The sequence below is a fragment of the Ambystoma mexicanum genome, chromosome 6q (assembly GCF_040938575.1).
Source record: "Ambystoma mexicanum isolate Mex_15411 chromosome 6q, UKY_AmexF1_1, whole genome shotgun sequence".
Lineage (NCBI taxonomy): Eukaryota > Metazoa > Chordata > Amphibia > Caudata > Ambystomatidae > Ambystoma > Ambystoma mexicanum.
The window spans coordinates 227,284,653-227,303,339 of NC_090937.1; the positions used below are offsets into that span (position 1 = coordinate 227,284,653).

The 18,687-nt window shown below is 49.1% G+C and overlaps 1 protein-coding gene and 1 long non-coding RNA gene across 2 annotated transcripts in view; one reads left to right on the forward strand and one right to left on the reverse strand.

Annotated features, from left to right (window-relative positions):
* Positions 1-3,128, reverse strand: part of LOC138515918 (protein FAM47E-like) — a 500,413-nt gene extending 497,285 nt beyond the window's left edge. Inside the window, exon 1 of the mRNA XM_069630684.1 lies at positions 2,914-3,128. Coding sequence (XP_069486785.1) covers positions 2,914-2,948 — 35 coding nt within the window. The 5' untranslated portion in view covers positions 2,949-3,128. The remainder of the gene's footprint in view (positions 1-2,913) is intronic.
* Positions 3,129-3,698: 570 nt separating this feature from the next.
* LOC138515919 (uncharacterized) overlaps positions 3,699-18,687 on the forward strand; it is a 105,840-nt gene continuing 90,851 nt past the window's right edge. The window contains exon 1 of the long non-coding RNA XR_011282182.1: positions 3,699-4,025. This is a non-coding gene — a long non-coding RNA (uncharacterized lncRNA). The remainder of the gene's footprint in view (positions 4,026-18,687) is intronic.

An 18,687-nucleotide genomic window follows, 5' to 3' on the forward strand; every position in this document is an offset into this window, starting at 1 on the left:
ATCAGCTGGGAGAGAATGACAGAACCATACTAAAAGGAGGGGATAGCTGCACCAGACTTTGAGCTCAATTATACGGTGGCACAGGCACAATTCGCAAAGTACTGGTACGGTGAATTTGACAACTCCCCGCATACGCAAATAGAAGAATACACCACTGTGCCCACCAACATCAGGTCGGTGATTTTCAACACTAAACATAAGGACTCTTGCGAATTCGACCCTGTGAGCTGCACGGTAAAAGCCTGGAGAGCTATATATAGAAAGCTGAAAATAGAGATCCCATACAACCCCGATATCCCCCTCTGGAAGTACCCCGACCTCCCTCCCCACATTTGATACTGGCATACAAGAAAATTGGGACCCCGACACAGAGATGAAAGTAGGAGACATGTACATAGAGGGGAACTTTGTGACCCTCGAGGTGTTTACGAGGGGTATGGGAGGTGGGCAGCTCAAGACACTGCAATATTACCGAATGAGGTCCGCATACCAAACACGCTGGCCTTCATTTCCCGAGGAACCCCCTACCCACTCATGCGTACAGCTGGTCACAACACAGGGTGGGCTGGGAATCTCCAGACTTTACAAGATAATACAGGCACACTCCGATATGGTAAGCCAGGTGGAGGAGAAATGGGAAGCAGACATGAAAATGTCAATATCAGAAGACAAATGGGAAAGATACTGCGCGCTCACGAAAAGGGTGTCCCTTAATGCGGGGCTGCGTCAAATACAGTTCAAAATCCTGAATAGACTGCACTACACCCCTGCCAGGATAGCTACATTTGTGCCTAATGACCCAGGCAAGAGCCCCAAATGCGGGACCCCGGCAGAGGGGCCCTATCATATGTACTGGGAGTGCCCGGCCGTTGCACGGTTCTGGGAGGGGGTTGCAGGTATGCTGACGGAAATCACACAGATCCCCCCACATTTGACCCCACAAAAATATCTGTTTGGTGATATTGGCAAATGCTCTGAAAAACTCAGAAGGCTGTTCAATGTGTCATGTGTTATTGCTAAGAGATGTATATTGAAAGCATGGAAGAGCCCGACTGCCCCCATCATGGACACTTTCCTGCGTGAATTAACCTACATAAACGAATGTGAGGAGCAGTATGTAATGACCCAACCGAGCATGAGTAGGCCAAAGGACATTTGGGGCCCATTCAGGGCATACCTTGGTGATATGCTTTCAGACACTGATACACCCACTTGAATGACAACTGTTAATTATTTAACGAAGGTATAACTGTATATGCAATTGTAAGCCATGTTCACTGTGTGCCAATGTAACTGTCAAGACCATCAATAAAAATATGTTAAAAAAAAAAAAAGAAGACCATGCAAAGAGCACGCCTGGAAGGAACCGACCCCCATCAAGCGCTATATAGAATGTTGCGTGACTATCGCAACACGCCTCATGAAGCCACCAACAGAACCCCAGCAGAGCTCATGATGAAATATCAAGTGAGAACCAGGGTCATCAACAACCCAGCAAGGAAGCCCAGAGTAGACCATGAAATCATCAGAAGAGATGAAGCGGTGAAGGAGAAAGCTCGTGAACAGACCGATAGGAGAAGAGGAGCACGTTCCAAGGAATTCCAAATTGGTGATGAAGTGTGGGTACAAAGGGCCGTAACAAAAAAACTGATTCGCAGTTCATACCTGAACTACTCCAAGTAGTGGCGATCAAAGGAACAATGATAACTGCGACGAATGGAGAACAGGAAGTAACCCGCAACAGCTCAAGGTTCAAGCACGTCGTGCAATTGACAGAGGAGAGACTACCTCAAGAAGAATGCGACCCGGAGGAAAGAGATATCCAAGATGAAGTGTGGGTCCCCCTCGGACCGCAAGTCCAATGCCAGGTGTACCCCGATGAAGATACTGGCGGTGGCTCCGACCCAGAGCCGCAAGGCAGACCCCAGAGGAATGTGAGGAGACCTCCCAGGTTAGTGGAGGAGTGTTGACTGTATTTGCCACAAGGCCAAGTTATGTTATGTTAAGAGGCCTCCATTGAACGTCACTTGAAAGGACATTTGTCCGGGGGGTGTTGTCACGGGTGAGTGCCCTTTAAGGCATCTCACTCGTAATGTGAACGTCACAGGCGGATCTGACGTGGAGGGGGAAGGAAGTTTGCCGGGGAGGCACTTCCAGTTGTACTATGAATAAAGAGAGTTGTGATTTCCTCCCACTGGTGTCCCGCGTATCATTTGGGGCTTTGCAACCCCCAACAATTTCCAACCACTACTTGCCTTGCCCCTGCGCACCCAAAGCACATTATCCTGGAATCTCTTTGCGATAGCTTTACATAGCAGTAACACTAAACCTTGTGTTGTAAAGGCCTATACGTGTTAATTCTGAGCAGTCGTCTTAGAGCTAATGGTTTAATTGCTTTATTTATGGCTGTAAAAACTCTACTGGTGTATGTCTTAACCAAGTATGCATTCTGCCACTTGATACATATAATACTTGCCAACCATCCCGATTAAGGGGAAGCTATTTTTCACTATCTCTCGCCTAAAACAACTTTAACCCCAATGCAATACACTGGGAAAATTAATTCCTCCTGCTTTCTGTTACGAAATCTCGCTCCTATGTGCTTCAGAATGTTGGCATGCATGAAGTTCTATTAAAAACAAATATTGACAACATCAACAATTTTGTCTTGTATATGGGTATGAGATAGGCACTTGCTGGTCTCCGCTACTTTGGCGATTTTTAAACTGCTGCCTAATGACCAAGTAGTAAGTACGTACCATTATGTCAGTGCCGGACAAAAGCTAAGCCCATGGCTAGACAAAATCCAAAACTGTTGGCTCTGGCAATGCTTGTCTCTACTTACTTTGTATGCATAATACTTTCAAATATATCGACAGAGATTTAATGTTTTGTCACCAACGAGGTACTGACCAAAGCCGATTCTGTCCCTGTTCCTTTACTGCCATGCCGGGTGAGGCAGAGGGTCCCTGTTCTCTTCTCAACCACTCTCAGCAACCAACATTAATACAGTTCGGGTACTTGATGGGCCCGGGCTACAACTTCATGTGCAGTCGGGGAGGGTCTGCGGCTTTTACATCTGATCTCATCTATGTACAAACATGCCGGTATCCATGGAGACCATGAATCGGGTCCAACCCCTAAACCACACGAGTGCGCATGCGGATGTGTTGACAACTGGAAGGCGGCCATGTTCAGCTCAGGAAACATGTCCTTGGTCCAAGAAGATCTTGCCTGGCGTACTTAAATTGCCATCCGCCTGTGTGGCCTTCATGCTTGGAATGAGTGAAGGGAAACCTGTGGTTAGAAGACGTACTGGCCATAGATAGAAGAACAGAGTGGTATGTATTCAATCCCTTCGTTTAGCAGCGAGTGCCAGTTTAAAGTGTGATCCATACTAAAATGCTCCAATTTGGTCGTTTGATTTGTAGAAGATTGACTCTTAAACGAAAGCTGTCCTTTTTTTTAATGTATTTATGTATTTATTTATTTATCAGCATTCCTGACACTGTATTTAATTTAATTTTGTTGAGCAGGCGGAATAATAGCTATGTCATTAGAAATAATTCATACTATACATTTTTTTTTAAATTTCATAAGATATAAGAAAGGACGACTATATCTATTGCACCCTTGATATATCTCGATATTTGCTCCTTGGCTGCTACGGTAAATAAGTCAATCTAATATGACCACTCCTGCTTTCCTTATTCGTATGCACACCTCTCAATCCCTTTTCTCTTTCTACCACTCGTCTACGTTGCTCGGCTTGTGACTGTTGCTGATTGCGGAAGCGATCTTGGTGGGTGCACAGAAGCGAAACTGAGACATCGGTTGCCTCTGCTGGAGGTCATGGAGGCTGATAGGAAGATGCGAGAGTCACGCAGGGAGGAGGCTCGGAACTGGTTAGGCGGACTCTCCCAAAACTCCTTTTGGTTCGACATGTGGGTGTTTCTCCTGTTTGACTTGGTACTCCTGCTCGTCGTCTTGCTGTTGCCCTTCTGAAGGCCTGGCGGTGCAGAGCGGTGAGTGTGAGAGTTTTTGATATAGGCAATGTGGTGGAGGTGAATGGGTGAAACTGTGAGTCCTGCCAATGTTATATGGCAATGCTGAGCTCTCAAGTGTCCCATGGCCATTGCTTGAGAAGGCCGTTCATGCATGTTTTTGCTTGGAATTCCCAAGTCGCAGAATCCAAAGGCCTTAAAGCATGGTCTTTTCGTGAATGTCCACAGGAAACGGCGCTGCAGCGGCACCGAGGCTACAGTGCTACATAGTTGGCATCATGATATGATAGGATTGTTTATTTATATAGCGCCTATAAACAATGTGTTTCAAAGTGCTTCAAGGCAAGGGAGGTGTTGTCTTAGCGGGGGCGGGCCAGGGGCCCCCACCGGCATTCACGCGTGCGCTCACACACTCCTACAATGAGCCACGCTGGAGACGTGTGACTTGCTCGGGTCCCCGGCGCCAACTGCCAGAGGACCGTCTTTATTCCAAACCGCGCATGCGCGAGCCTCGATCCTGCTCGCGCATGCGTACATTAGCGTATTCACTACGGAACATCCCTCCCTTTTCCCTTGAACAATAAACATTAGAATCAACAGTGCTCTATTCAAATTGCAACTGACAGTGTGCCACCGGTTACGAGGCAGGGTCCATAATAAAGTCTTGGAACCTCTGCGGCGGGTTGCGCCCCACCCGGCTCGGGTACCTGCGTGCCTCAGCATTGGGCACCTCTGGTGTCCCAGGAGTCTCAGGTGGTCCATCGCTTCTCTGTGGCAATTCTGTGTCATGATCTGGGCCTTGCATGACGGCTTCCTCTGAGTTCGCAGCTCCTATGCGCTTGAAGAACGAGACATTCCTGGTGACTGTCCCTCGTGCATTGGCGGTGGTGACCATAGACCCTTTGACGTGTGTCACTCCCAGCGGTTGTGTTTCATATGGCAGCGACAACTTTCCTTCCGATCTCCTATTCCGCACCAGCACGGTGTCTCCCACTGCAATCTCTTTCTCTGGTAATCCTCGCCGTATTGTCTCTCTCTCGTTCTAAGCGGCCCTCTCCGTTCGCATGTGGTTGTTATTGATCTCTCCCGGACGTCGACCTTCAACTTCAGGTAACAATCCTCTTGGTACCCGTTTGAAAAGGGCCTCCGCAGGTGCGACCCCAGTGGATTGGTGCGGGGTCGTGCGGTATTCTCGGAGGAAGTCAAACAGGTTGCACCGGAGGTCTTTTCCCCCCACCCCCATTCAGCGATATGCGGAACACTTTGTTGAGGGTTCGCATGAAGCGTTCTACTTCCCCATTCGCTCTTGGCCAGAGGGGAGTGACTTTTCGATGTTTTATCCCCCTAGCGAGCAAATTGCTGTCCTTTGAACGGTGCTCTGTTGTCCGAGCATATCTCCAGGGGAAAACCATGTGTGGCGAACATCTTCTCCATGGCTAGGATGGTGTGGTGTGGTCGTGGATTCAACTAACTCTACCTCCGGATAGCACGACCACTGGTCTGTCACTACCAAAAAGTGTATTCCTCGGCCTGTGGACCCGAAGTCGTCAGGTACTGACCCCCATGGGCGGTCACTCCTCTCCATGGCCTGAATGGGTGGCCCCCTCTCCGCAGGACTCTCTGCCTGGCAGGGGATGCAAGCTTTCACAAATTCTTCGACCATGCTTTCCAAATCCAGAAACCAGACCTTCAATCTAAGATGCAATCTAAGACGTGCTTTCATCTTAGCCATCCCCTGGTGGCCTTTGTGGGCGAGCTGCAGGACTTTGTCTACCAGTGTTCTCGGAATCACAATCTGGTGGCCTCTCAGCAGGAGACCGTCTTCTGCTACCGACAGCTCATGGCACGCCTTCCAGAGCGCTTGCAGGTCTTTTTGCGCCCCCACATTCCCACAGGAGTTGTTCAGGAGGACCTCACGCCACTCCCCACTGTCCACCGCTTCTTTTATCCTCAGGAATGCTTCTGTGTTGGATTCGTCTGCGATCTCCTGGCGCACTAGGGCAACAGGCAATGCCGATTCCACCACCAGGTGTATAGCCTCCATACAGTCTGCCACCTCCTGTGAGTCCCTGGGTCGTCCAGTACCCGGATGGCGGGATAAGTAGTCCGCAGGGTTGTGTGTCCCTGGGCGGTAGAGCAGCCTGACCCCATATTCCATGAGCGAAAGCATCCATCTTTCTATGCGAGGTGGTGGTTTGGACGAGGTTCCTGACAAAATTGAAATGAGAGGCTTGTGATCTGTCACGACGACAACTGGCTTCCCTAGAATGTAGATCCGGAAGTGTTTGCACCCCCACAATATGGCCAAGGCCTCACGCTCAATCTGTGAATATCTCATCTCTGTGTCGGTGAGAGATTTGCTTGCGTAGGCGATGGGTCGCCTGGTCCCCTGATGGTCTGCCTGCATGAGGACTGCTCCTAGCCCTACCGGGCTGGCATCGACCACAATCTCTGACTCGCAGTCCGGGTTGAAATAGGCCATGGTCTCTTGTCCCGATAGGGCATTCTTGATGGCCGTGAACGCCCTCTGTTCTTTTCCCGTCCAGGTCCACGCTACGTTGTTTCTGGTAAGTGCCCTCAGGGGTTCTGACTAGGAGGCTAGGAGGCTAGGTCACGAATAAATCGTCCACAATAGTTGACCATCCCCAGGAAGCTTCTAATTTCTGCTGGGGACGCTGGCGGGCTGCTTCTTGAATATCTTTCACCTTCTCGGGATCCGGGGAGATGTCCCCAGAGTGGAATATGAATCCAAAAAATTCCAGCCTGTCCTTCAAGAACACGCACTTTTCTTTGTGCAGGCTCAGACCGAGGCTGCAAAGTCTCTCGAGGGTGTTTTCTAGGCGCTTTAGATGTTCAGCCTCCGATCGTGCAAAGACCAGGATATCGTCTGACATATTTATTACCCCCTTGAGTCCTGACGGGGCCCCCCTGATGGCATTTTGGAAGACCTCTGCTGCGGACGAGACCCTGAAGCTGAGCCTTTTGTAGAGGTAAAGCCCCTCGTGAGTCGTAAAGGTGGTAATATATCTCGACTCGGGGTGGAGCTCCAACTGGTGGTAGCCAGATCTCGAGTCCAGTTTTGAGAAGACTTTTGCACCCTGAACTTCACCAACAATGTCATCTAGGGTGGGCGTGAGGTGACGTTCTCTCTTGATTGCTACATTGGGCAGCCTCATGTCCACACAGATGCGTACTGCGCCCGGCTGTTTGGGCTTTGGGGCCACCACAATTGGGGAGACCCAAGGGGTAGGTCCTTCCACTCTTTCAATAATGTCTAAGTCGACCAGTGACTGTAGCTCTCTTTCCACCTGTGCCCGCAGATGGAACGGGATGCGGCGATGTTTGAGCGCTGTCGGTCTCACCGACCCATCAATGTGCAACCGTATGGGATCGGCCTTTAGTTTCCCTATGCCGTTGAAAATCATCTCAAAGCGTTGCAACAGACGTTCCAGATCAGCATGATACACCGCCAAAGTGAAGTGCACAATGTTCAGTGCTTCCAACGCAGCACAACTTAAAAGGGAATGTGGGCTTACGCTGGTGACGAAGAATCTCGTCTTTATTTTGTTCTGTCCATGAGATACTGGAGCCACGAACACTCCTTGGATGGGAAGGGGTGCGTATCCTCCAAATGCATATATCCGTGCAGTGGATTCTGTCAATCCTGGCAGCCCTGGGAGTGCATTGTAGTGTTCGGTTGCTAGCACACAGACTGACGCCCCAGTGTCTATGAGAACTGGAGTGGGGACTTCTCCTATGAGTACTGTACATGTTGGTGTCGACTTCCTCCAGGGCCCTTGGCAATGCTTGAAATGAAGAAAGTCTCTTCTTCTTCCTCTTCCGCGATGTTGAGGTCTTGCATGCCCTGTTCGACAGCCGATACACCCCTCACTCTCCGAGCGTTGCTTCCGCCAATTCTCTCTGGTCCTCTCGAGGCTGCTACTGGTGCCGTTGCCCTGCACACCCTAGCATAGTGTCCCGGTGTGCCACACTGGCCACAGACTCTCGATTTGGCTGGGCACTCACCCACATGCAGTAGGTCATACCCGCAGTAGGGGCACGACGGAGCGTTGCTTGGTGCTGTGGGGCCGTCTCCTCCCCTTGGTGTCCATCTCGCTCTCCCTGGACCAGAACGTCCGATCGCAAATGCCTCCTCTTCGTTTCTAGAGTGTGTGGCTGCATCCATCTTTGCCCCCCTGGCCTCAGCCAGTACGTAGGCTCTTCCCGTGTCTCAAATTTTCTGTAGAGTCAGCCCAGGTTCTCTCAGGACTTGTCTCCTCAGTTTCCCAGGACTGCACCCTTGCAGCAGCTGGTTACGAACCATTTATTCTTCGTTCACCCACCTGCAGGAGCTTGCTAGGTGCCTTAGCAGCGCACAAAACTGGTCCAGCGATTCTTCTTCCAGTTGTTTTTCGGCGCACATGACAAACCTGTCAAAGTCTAAGTTTGCCATGGGAAGAAAGTGGTCTCGGAGTGCTTGTTTCACTGTGTCATATGTGACTACTGGGATGTTGAGAGAGTCATATATTCTGTGAACTTCCGTCCTTGCCGAGTACACCATGATGGCTATCTTCGCCTCATCCTCTGTTTCCCCCGAGGCTCTGAAAAACACTTCAAATTTTTTGACCCATAGGAGCCATTTCGGTCTTAATTTGGATGGAGGCCCCGTGGTATCAAATTCGGGCATAGGAGCCAGAGTACTGTGCATCCTGCGTGGGACTGGGGCAACAGCATCCTCTTGCTCTTCCTCCTCACCCATGGTGTTTTATGGTACTCAAAGGAGGTTGTTGTTCCTTGTGGGTGTCGAGGTCATCTGGTCAGGTTGGGACCACTTGTGACACAATGTCCTCTTCCTGCTCTCCTTCCCTTCTTTTTTCTTTTCTTGTTGCCAAGGCCCTGCGGCAGCTAGGGCTCTGGGAGTTCCAAAAATGGTCCAAAAGCTTGATGGAATGCAGCTAGCGCACGAGCACCCTCACAGGCCGCAACCACTGCAATCTGCGTGTGAAGTAAAATGGCCGCCGGCTGTGCGTGTGGATCCGTGCCGACACGGAGCAACGTTCTTTCCCTCCGACGCCGTCAGAGCGGAGAACTGCTCCGGAGCCGTCCTCGTCGCCAATGTTGTATTAGCGGGGGCAGGCCATGGGCCCCGCCGGCATTCACACGTGCGCTCACAGTCATACAATGAGCCACGCCGGAGACGTGTGGCTTGCTCGGGTCCCCGGCGCCAACTGCCGGAGGACCGTCTTTATTCCAAACCGCGCATGCGCGAGCCTCGATCCCGCTCGCGCATGCGTACATTGGCGTATTCACTACGCAACAGGAGGGAACAAGGGGCAAATACAACCACATTCTTACAGGCCATGAACAGTAAGGATGTGAAATTAACTATCGCACTCGGCCTGACGACATTTCAGATAGTGCAAGAGCTAAGACCTAGATAAGCAAGGGAGGGGGAGAGTGGGAAGGTAATGGAAACAGACGGGCGACTATCGTACTAGGCCTGATGACATTTCTGGTAGAGCCGTAGAAAAACAAAAGGTGAGGGAGAGGGGTGCAGAAAGGGAGGGGAGGAACAAAACAAGCGACTATCATACTAGGCCTGACGACAGTTCAGATAGTGCTGGAGGGGTGTTGGGGAGGAAACAAACAGTAATGGGACGGTGTATGAAACAGACGAGGTTGCTATCATATTAGGTCCAGGGACAATTCTAATAGAGTAAGTGCATAGAAGAAAGTAAGGGGAGGAGATAGGAAAAGGGAGAAGGGAAAGGAGGAGAGAAAAGAGAGTAAGCAGTCAAAAAAAGTGGAGAAGCAAGAGTGGAGAGCGAATACAATTGCAGAAGTCAGTAGTAACACATAATGTTGCAAGCCAGGATACAAGTTGAAGATGGGAACAGCATGATTCAGGGCCACCATGAGTACAAGATGCAAAGGAAGTCCAGCATGAGAGTTGAGAAAGAGTGACGCACCGTGAATGAATGAAGTCCATAAAAGTCAAATCCAGCATTGGCCACAAGACCGTGATGGTGAAGGAAGGCACCAGGTGGGCGGGGCTTAGGCCAGGTGACCTAGATCCACTTGCACCTGCTCCCCATCTGCAAAGGAAAAGAAGCTGGAGGGCTCCCTAAGTAGGGAAACAGTGGCAAGCAGGAAGGCACCAGGTGGGCGGGGCTTAGGCCAGGTGACCTAGATCCACTTGTACCTGCTCCCCATGATACTTTACAATATGTGCTTATCCAAGCATGGGTTTCTCTTTGCAATGTGGGACCCAGAAAGCAAAGAAAAAAACAGGACTGAGTAAGCGCCTACGGATTGGAAAGGATCATCTGGGCATCTATTAAACTTTGTGAGGAACACGCCTTGTAAGTGGGAGTTGGGAGCGGTGCAAAACAGTGATTTTCCAACAAGTAATGTGGTGTACCCAACTAAAAAGTTCTGGGACATCCCTTTAATCCTATACTTTTGAATTAAATAATACTGGAATTTAACAAACCTACCGCGCTTTTTCCCAAAATGTTTTAGCAGGGTTTTGGGGGGCGGCAGGCTGAATTGACATAAACACAGGGTTGTCAACTGCCGCACGGCTCTTTCTTCTTCTTCTTGCTGACAGATTTTGTCCTTCATTTATTGGATAGCAAGGTTTGAGCCTCATTGCTGCACCTTCTCTGCTTTGTATGTAGTTGTGGGTTGGGTTTCTTCACGGTCTGCATGGACTTGTCACAGTAGGGCTGGTTTCACAGGGTCTTTGTCGTGAAGGGATCACATGATGTGTGTCTCACACGTGAGACTGCACAAGCCCAGGGGGGGGCTTCCCCTCTCAAGGCTAAATGTTCAAACAATGATTGGACACTTCGGTACAGTTTATGAGCATGTGCGTGGCCAAGCCTTGCATTACGTTGTAATGTGAGTTATGGGTCGTGACGTCATGGACAGCAAGGTGCATGGAATGCACCTATGTCAGCGTGGAGTGTTGATGTGGGCCTGGCTCTGGGGGTTCCAAGTTTGTCAGTTAAGATCTGGAAGATGGCTGGATGGGATGTGCTTGTGTCTTTGCACCAAGTAACATACTTGCAATAAACTTACATATGTAACGTACCTGCTGCCTCCTGCGTGGTGTGTAACCTTCACTGGCGAAGAAGATGCTGTAGCTGCTGCGGAGGGGGCGACAAGAAGTCAAGACACTGCCCTCCAAGTGCAACACCCCATCCAAGGAGGTGCTAGCTTCCCCTGGACCCAGGAAGAATTGGTCCAGGGCACACTAGTAAACCGGCTGGGACTGGAGAAAGTAATGGTTGGCCATCAACGACAGAATCAAACTTAAACTCTGAACATTACACACAACTGTCTCAAAAACAAAGCACCTGCATACCTCCATAGAGAAATTCAATAAGCATACATCTGAACGTCCCATCAGAGGCTCAAGCCAACAGTATCAGAATCCCCACTTCAATCTGAAAAGAACTGTGGCTCAAGCGTCCCAGTACTGGCAGCTCAGCTATGGAACTCTATCCCGGATTCCTTAAGAGCTACACCCTCCCTCCACTCCTTCAAAACAGTGTTAACTCTGGCTACACACCGACTGCTGACGCATAACCCCTGTCCAGTCAGTTTCTACCCACCAAGACACCTGTGTTGAGCTTAACACACCTATGTTAATTCTCCTCTCTCTATACCTCTGCTAATCCCATATGTTGCCGATAACTGCAAATGTAAACCATATATATGCAACCGTAACCTTACCTGCGATGCACATGTACATACCAATGTTAACACTCTGCATACTACTGCTATTGCTGCTTTGAGCTGCTAATGTAAATATAACCCTAGATGTAACCGTTACCTCGACTGTAAATGTAAGATATTTATGTAACTGTAACCCAAGACTTCAAAAGCGCCCAGTTGCCTAACGGCCCGGTGCGCTCTACAAATATACAATACAAGAGTGAATAAATCAAGAATTCACAAAATTCTATGCAGAACTATATTCCAATCGGATAATAAAACCATTATACAAATTCATGACTATCTTAATGGGTTAAAACTTCCAAAGCTGCCCCCAGAACTCAAACTGGCTCTTGAGCAACCAGTCACCTGTGAGGAAATAATAGAGGCAATTATGGCCCTGTCGTTGGGAAAGGCCCCGGGCTTGGATGGTCTGGGAGCTGAACTCTATAAGTATTGCTAAAGTTGTGGGAGGAAGCGATGGAATTAATTGCCGGAATCCATGAGGGAAGCTATAATAACTGTATTGCTAAAACCCAGGCGTCCACCCCAGGACATGTCCTCTTACAGACGCCTATCGTTAATCAACTCTTGATGCCGAAGATCTTTGCAAAGGTGTTGGTTACTAGGCTGCTACCTAGCATGCCAAGCCTGGTGCACCCAGACCAATGTGTCTTTGTTCCGACCCACCGGCTTGAACTTGCGCAGACTGTTTGGGGTCATGGCACAAATAGATCCCGGGGCAAGTGCTGCTGTGATTTCCCTAGATGCGGAAAAGGCTTTTGATTCTGTGTCGTGTGAGTATCTGTTTGCGGTACTAAAAGCATTTGGAATGGGCCCTTGCTTTATTAAATGTGTACAACTACTATACACAGCACCTGGTGCTAGGGTTCTCACGAACCAAACGAGGTCTATAATGTTCTTGCTGAGCAGGGGTACCAGACAGGGCTGCCCATTTTCACCCATACTATTCGCTTGATCCAATGGCAGTATTCATAAGACAAAAACATGGTAACGGAGGCATAAGAATGACAGGCCCAACGCAATCCATATCACTGTACGCAGATGACGCACTCTTATATGTCCGGGACCTTGAAGCAAACTTGGCACCTATTATGTCAGATATACACGAATTTGCTGAGTACTCGGGTATTAGAATTAATAATACTAAATCCGAAATATTCCCGTTGACTCCAGCCACGAAATGTCCAACAAACGCGGTGGACTTAAATGGTCGATCCAACACATCCGAAACTTGGGCATACTGGTATCCAGGGATAGGCAGACGCTATATGCAGATAACTAGGAGCAATTCTTGCAGTCACTTACTACGAAATTTCCGATATGAACCAACTCCACATCTCCCTATACAGCCGCATAGTCATCTTGAAAATGGTGGTTCTCCCCAAGCTCCTCTATCTCTTCGGCAATATACCCATATGGCCAGACAGAGCCTTCTTTGGGAAACTCTGTTCCATGGTTACGATGTTTGCTTGGAATGGAAAGACAGGATGAAATGGGAGAAGATAGTTGAACCATATAACACTGGGGGCATTGCAGCACCGGATTTTGAGTTATACTATCTAGTTGTGCAGGCTCAATTCGTCGAGCACTGGTACGACCCATTAGACACTGCACCCCACATCTGGATAGAACGGTATGCCGCATCCCCAGTTGATCTCCGTTCTATTCTATTCAGTTCACACCACAAAGACCCATGCCGATTTGTCCCAGTAAGTGACGGTCCATGCCTGGGCTGCGAGCTACAGGAAATTGCAGATGGAGACACCCTATGACCCGGAAGCCCCACTATGGAATTTCCCTGATATCTCCCCCACATTCGATGAAGCGCTTCAGAAAACATGGGACCCGAACAAGGAGATAAAGATGCGAGGCATGTTCCCCAACGGGAAATATGTAACCTTAGAAGACTGTCGGAGGGGCCGCTCAAGGCACTCCAATATCACTGCATGAAAGCTGCGTTCAGCGCTAAATGGGTGCTGTTCCCCGATGAACCACTACCCCTCCCCCCCCATGCATGTTTGCAAGCCATGGCGGACCCAGAGTCTCCACACTATATGCACTAATACAGGCACACTCTCCATCCTTGAATAACATTAAGGGCAAATGGATGGGGGACATGGAGGCGACAATTATGGAGGAGAAATGGTTCAAATATTGTCGGCTTACCAAAGCCGTATCGCTAAATGCAGGCCTCCGCCTTATACAATTTAAGGTTCTAAACAGATTACATTATACACCGGCCAAATTCACTGCGAACTGCACAGGGGTATGTAAAAAATGTGGGGAGCCACAGGCGGGATAGTTTCATATATACTGGGTCTGTCCTGTGGTGGCTAGATTCTGGGGGGCGGTGGTGGATATTGAGGAGATCAAATACCAGCTCCTCTTACCCCGCAGAAATATTTGTTTGGAGACATTGGAAAAGTGGCAAAAACCACCAGAAGACTTTTTAATGTTTCTTGTATAGTATCCAAAAAATGTATATTACAAAGTTGGAAAAGTCCCTCGGCACCACAAATAGAACATTTCCTCTGGGAACTGACATTCGTTAATGAATGCGAGGAACAATATGTGATGACACTACCAAGGACGTTTGGGCCCCGTTCAGGATGTACCTATATATGATATGATATCAGACGATGAAGCCTCTCCTAGGCCTATACCATACGTGTGCGAAGTCATGTAAAGCTATTGGAAATGCATCTTGTAATATATTGTATTGGAGTGTGCTGTTTATGACTGTCATGACCATCAATAAAGTTTTAAAAAAGTAGTTGTTTCTCTTCTGTTGGTTTACAGTGAGCGTAGCTATGGAATGCCTGGTGGGTTCCGTAATTGGTGTGACTGTTGGTTACGGTGAAGAAGTGGACTGATGGTTACAGTCAAGGCATAGTTGCGGTGGAGGTGTAGTTTGGGTGGTTGTTGGTTACAATCAAGATGCTGTTTGGTATGGCTGTTGGTTACAGTAAAGATGTAGTTTGGTGTGACTGTTGGTTACCGTCAACTTGAGTTAGTGTGACTGTTGGTTACAGTTGTGGTGTTGGTGGTACGTAGTGGGTTCTTTTGTGGTAGCGAGGTTGGTAGCAAGTTTTTTTGTTATAGCAGGTTTTCTTGGCGTGTTCTCTGGTGGGGAGTCTTTTTTGTTTGGGTATTTCTCTTTGTTTTGTTGGTGAGAATTAAAGTTGGGCTGATGCGTAGTTTGTGTTCACAGTTGCGCAGGTTGTGCTCGGGCGTGGCGGGACAGGCTCTGGGGGCAGCGCAGGGGGGAAGGTATTTGTGCACCGGTGGACATGTTGGTTAGTTAAGTGTTGCTAATTACGTTTAATGGTACGCTTGGGTGGGGCAGGCCAGAGGTCTTGAGGGCAGTTCGGGACAGGTGGCTGTGTTTGTTCTCAATGGTTGCTTGTCTGTCCTGGGTTTGTTGAGATGGGAAGGGTGACGCCCTTTTTTCCGTGTCGGTGGGTGTTCTTCTCAGATTTTGTAATTGGTGAGGCCGGAGTGGGGTGCAGAGTAGTGCAGTGTAGTGGGGGAGCTGGTGTTAGAGTTCCTGCGTAGCGTGTGTGCCTTGCCTGTAGGTTGTGTGGGCGAGCACAATCCCTGTTCGACATGTGTTCATCTCCATGTGGTTTTTGGGGTGTTAGTGCATCTTTTCCATGTGTGGTTTGAGTATTGGCCCGTGTATCCATCTGGATCAGTGGTGCTGTGGGTTTCTTATTGGACTGTGTGCTGGCCACACGTTGGAGTTTGTGAGGAGCTTTTTGTTGTTTCCTTTGTTTTAGGTAGTACGGAAGGAAGGGTGTTGTAATGTGAGTTATGGGTCATGATGTCATGGACAGCAAGGTGCGTGGAATGTACCTATGTCAGCGTGGAGTGTTGATGTGGGACTGGCTCTGGGGGTTCCTAGTGTGTCGGTTAAGATCTGGAAGCGGGCTAGATGGATGTGCCAGTGTCTCTGCACCAAGTAACATACTTGGAATACATTTACCTATGCAACTTAACATGCTGGCTCCTGCGTGGTGTGTAACCCAAGAGCCCCGATACTTCACATTACTTGCAACTGATACACGTTATGATCAGGCAGTTGGTCACAGGATGCCAAACACAAATCACATCTGCCATGTGGATTTTAGCTGGTCCAGGCAGGGAGCTCTGTCATGTACTTTGGGGTGGCAGCACGCCGCTTTTATCACTGTGGCAGAGGCCGCTCCACTCATCTCCCCCAGGCAGGAGTCCTCATTAGGAGGGTGGGAGCGGGCCACTTGTCCGGGCCGCAGTTCCCTTTCTTCCAGGCGGCAGGTGTATTTATCTGTGGCGGCAGCAGTCGCTTCCATTCACTCTCTGCTGGAGCAATCTGCTTAAAACTGTGGTGGTCGCGGACACGCCAGTCCTTTGGTGCATCAGCCTCTTCACTGGGGCAGCCCACTGCTTCATCTGCGTGGTGGTGAAAATTCCACCGCCCCTTTGTACTCTCTGCGGTGGTGGTGAAAACCCCTCCTTCAGGCAGCAGCGGTCCGCGCTGCTCCCCACGGGGGGAGATCATTTCAGTGCAGCAGCGCCACCTGCAATGCACTCTCCCCTTCAGGCAGCAGCGGATATCTTACTATATTGCAGCAACATGCCACGCCACCCCCCCTGCCCCCCCCATTATCGCAGCGGACGTGCCAACACCTCTTTCCCATTGACAGCAGCTGTGGCAGTGGAAACTGTCCCCGCCGACAAACCAGCAGTCTGTCAGGACTGTGCTTAACATCTGTTGGATGGTGCTTTGAGCCTAAACTGGGGACTCAAGTAGCGAGGTGCCCGTGCACCATGGCTGACTGTGTTCGGACACGATCCAACTTGAGGAAAACAGCTCTGCGTTTCGGATGCTCCCACCAGCGTGACCTGGGTGCATGCAAGCTTCTTCAGACCTCATTGCTAGTTATGGGGGATGTTGGGGTAAGACCTCCTCCTGCATGTTGGCTTGACATACACAAAGGAGTAACGTAGTTAGGTTGTCAACTAGCGCACAGGAAGCCATGTGCCCCTTTTGAACGGATCAATGGTGTGTGCCTCACACGTGATACTTCAGTAGCAGTTACAATGGTACTTTATTAAACCGTCTCCTTTTATCACCTTACTTGGCCTCCCTTCATGTGTCCTATACCAGTCCCTGAAGCAAAGGACCTTGGCCTTCTTTGATTGCAAATTCTTTTTAATAGGCAGGTCGGCAAACTCACAAAAGCATGTCCCTAACACCTGTGTGTGCTCAAACAGATCCTTCCTTTCTTGAATATACACCGCAAAGTGGAGGTCGCTTGGACCACAGTCCTAGCCATCAACTACTGCAACAGTCTAGATCTGGGCCTCTCAAAACACCTGACCCACAATAAATCTGTTTATTCTAAATCTAAAAGCTCATGTCAACATCAAACTGGGCGCTGGAAACCTTGCACTACTTCACAGAGGAAAAAATAATTGACTTGAAATCTGTGTCTTATCCATAAAGTATTGGATGGCAAAGCCCTGAGTTCTTAACTGCTCACATCCAAAGCCTTAAGGCGCTCCACTGCAAACACATTTTGTCCTATCAAAGTAAAGAAATGAGATGACCGATTAGCTCGATAGGAATGGACAAGTCTGGTCCCATTTATTGTGTTTGCAATCCAAAAATCGGCAGTATCGCGTCCTAGCCGAACATCCCGCCCTCCACCTCATCTACCCTTATACCATCCTGTGGTCTGTCCGTAACACTTGGCACACTGTTGGGTTGGAGGGTAGGGCTACTGGAGTCCATGGATCCAGAACTCATGGGAGGCCCAACACCTCCCCCTTTACTAAAAAAAGAATGCAGAGGCCCAAACAAATAGCAAGTTTCAGACTGTGGTTTATTTTGGCCAAGAAATCACAGGGATGTGCGCAGGCGAAAGACATTAAAGCATGCTCTCAGAGAGACTGGCTTGCAGGCCAATTTTGTAACAGTGCCCTGCTGACCTCACAGCTTGGGCCAGTTCCCAGAAACCTATCTCACCCTGCGATTGTGATAGGCCACATAAAGCTCCCTTTATAGAGATTATTCTCATTGATACTACTGTCAGAGGATGGCCTGGCTGTTCCCCCAATTATCTATTTTCTACAATGTTGCAGTGTGAATGTCTTCCCATTGGCTTAAAGTTCAGAGCTCCCCACCCCTGGGGTCTTCAACAGAGATTGATATGATCATTTATTTATATAGCGTCTATACACACAAGCGCTTCAAGGCAAGGGAGGGAACAATGGAAAATACAATGACATTCTTGCAGGCCATGAACAGTAAGGATGTGAAATTAACTATCGTACTCGGCCTGACCACATTTCAGATGGTACAAGAGCTAAGACATAGATAAGGAAGGGAGAGCGGGAAGGAAATGGAAACAGACAGGTGACTACTGTACTAGGCCTGACGACATTTCTGGTAGAGCTGGAGAAAAACAAAAGGTGAGGGAGAGGGGTGCAGAAAGGGAGGGGAGGAACAAAACAAGCGACTATTGTACTAGGCCTGACAACATTTCAGATAATGCTGGAGGTGGGGGAGGGGGGGTGCTAGAGTTAAGGTCTCCAGGCCTGAAACGAATTGGGTTCTCGAAATGTACCATTGCAGGGCGAAACGAATGACTGTTTTCTTTCTGCATCATAATTATGTGTGAACCACCACTCCGTCTGAGTGCTCTCACTTCCAATGCACATTTAGGCATTCTGTTATAATTGTCATGTCTGGGCTTTGCGTACTTGTCCTTCATTCCCAGAGACAGGTCTTGGCTTTCTGTCAGTTCTACTGAACCACGTGTGATGCCACCGTGCCCTAGGCATTTTTTTTGAAAAGTCAATGATGCTGTCTGTGCCCGAGTTCACCGTCGTTCAACATGGGGAATGTTATCTCAGCACAAGACCTTGGCTGAGAGCCTGGATTTATATAGTG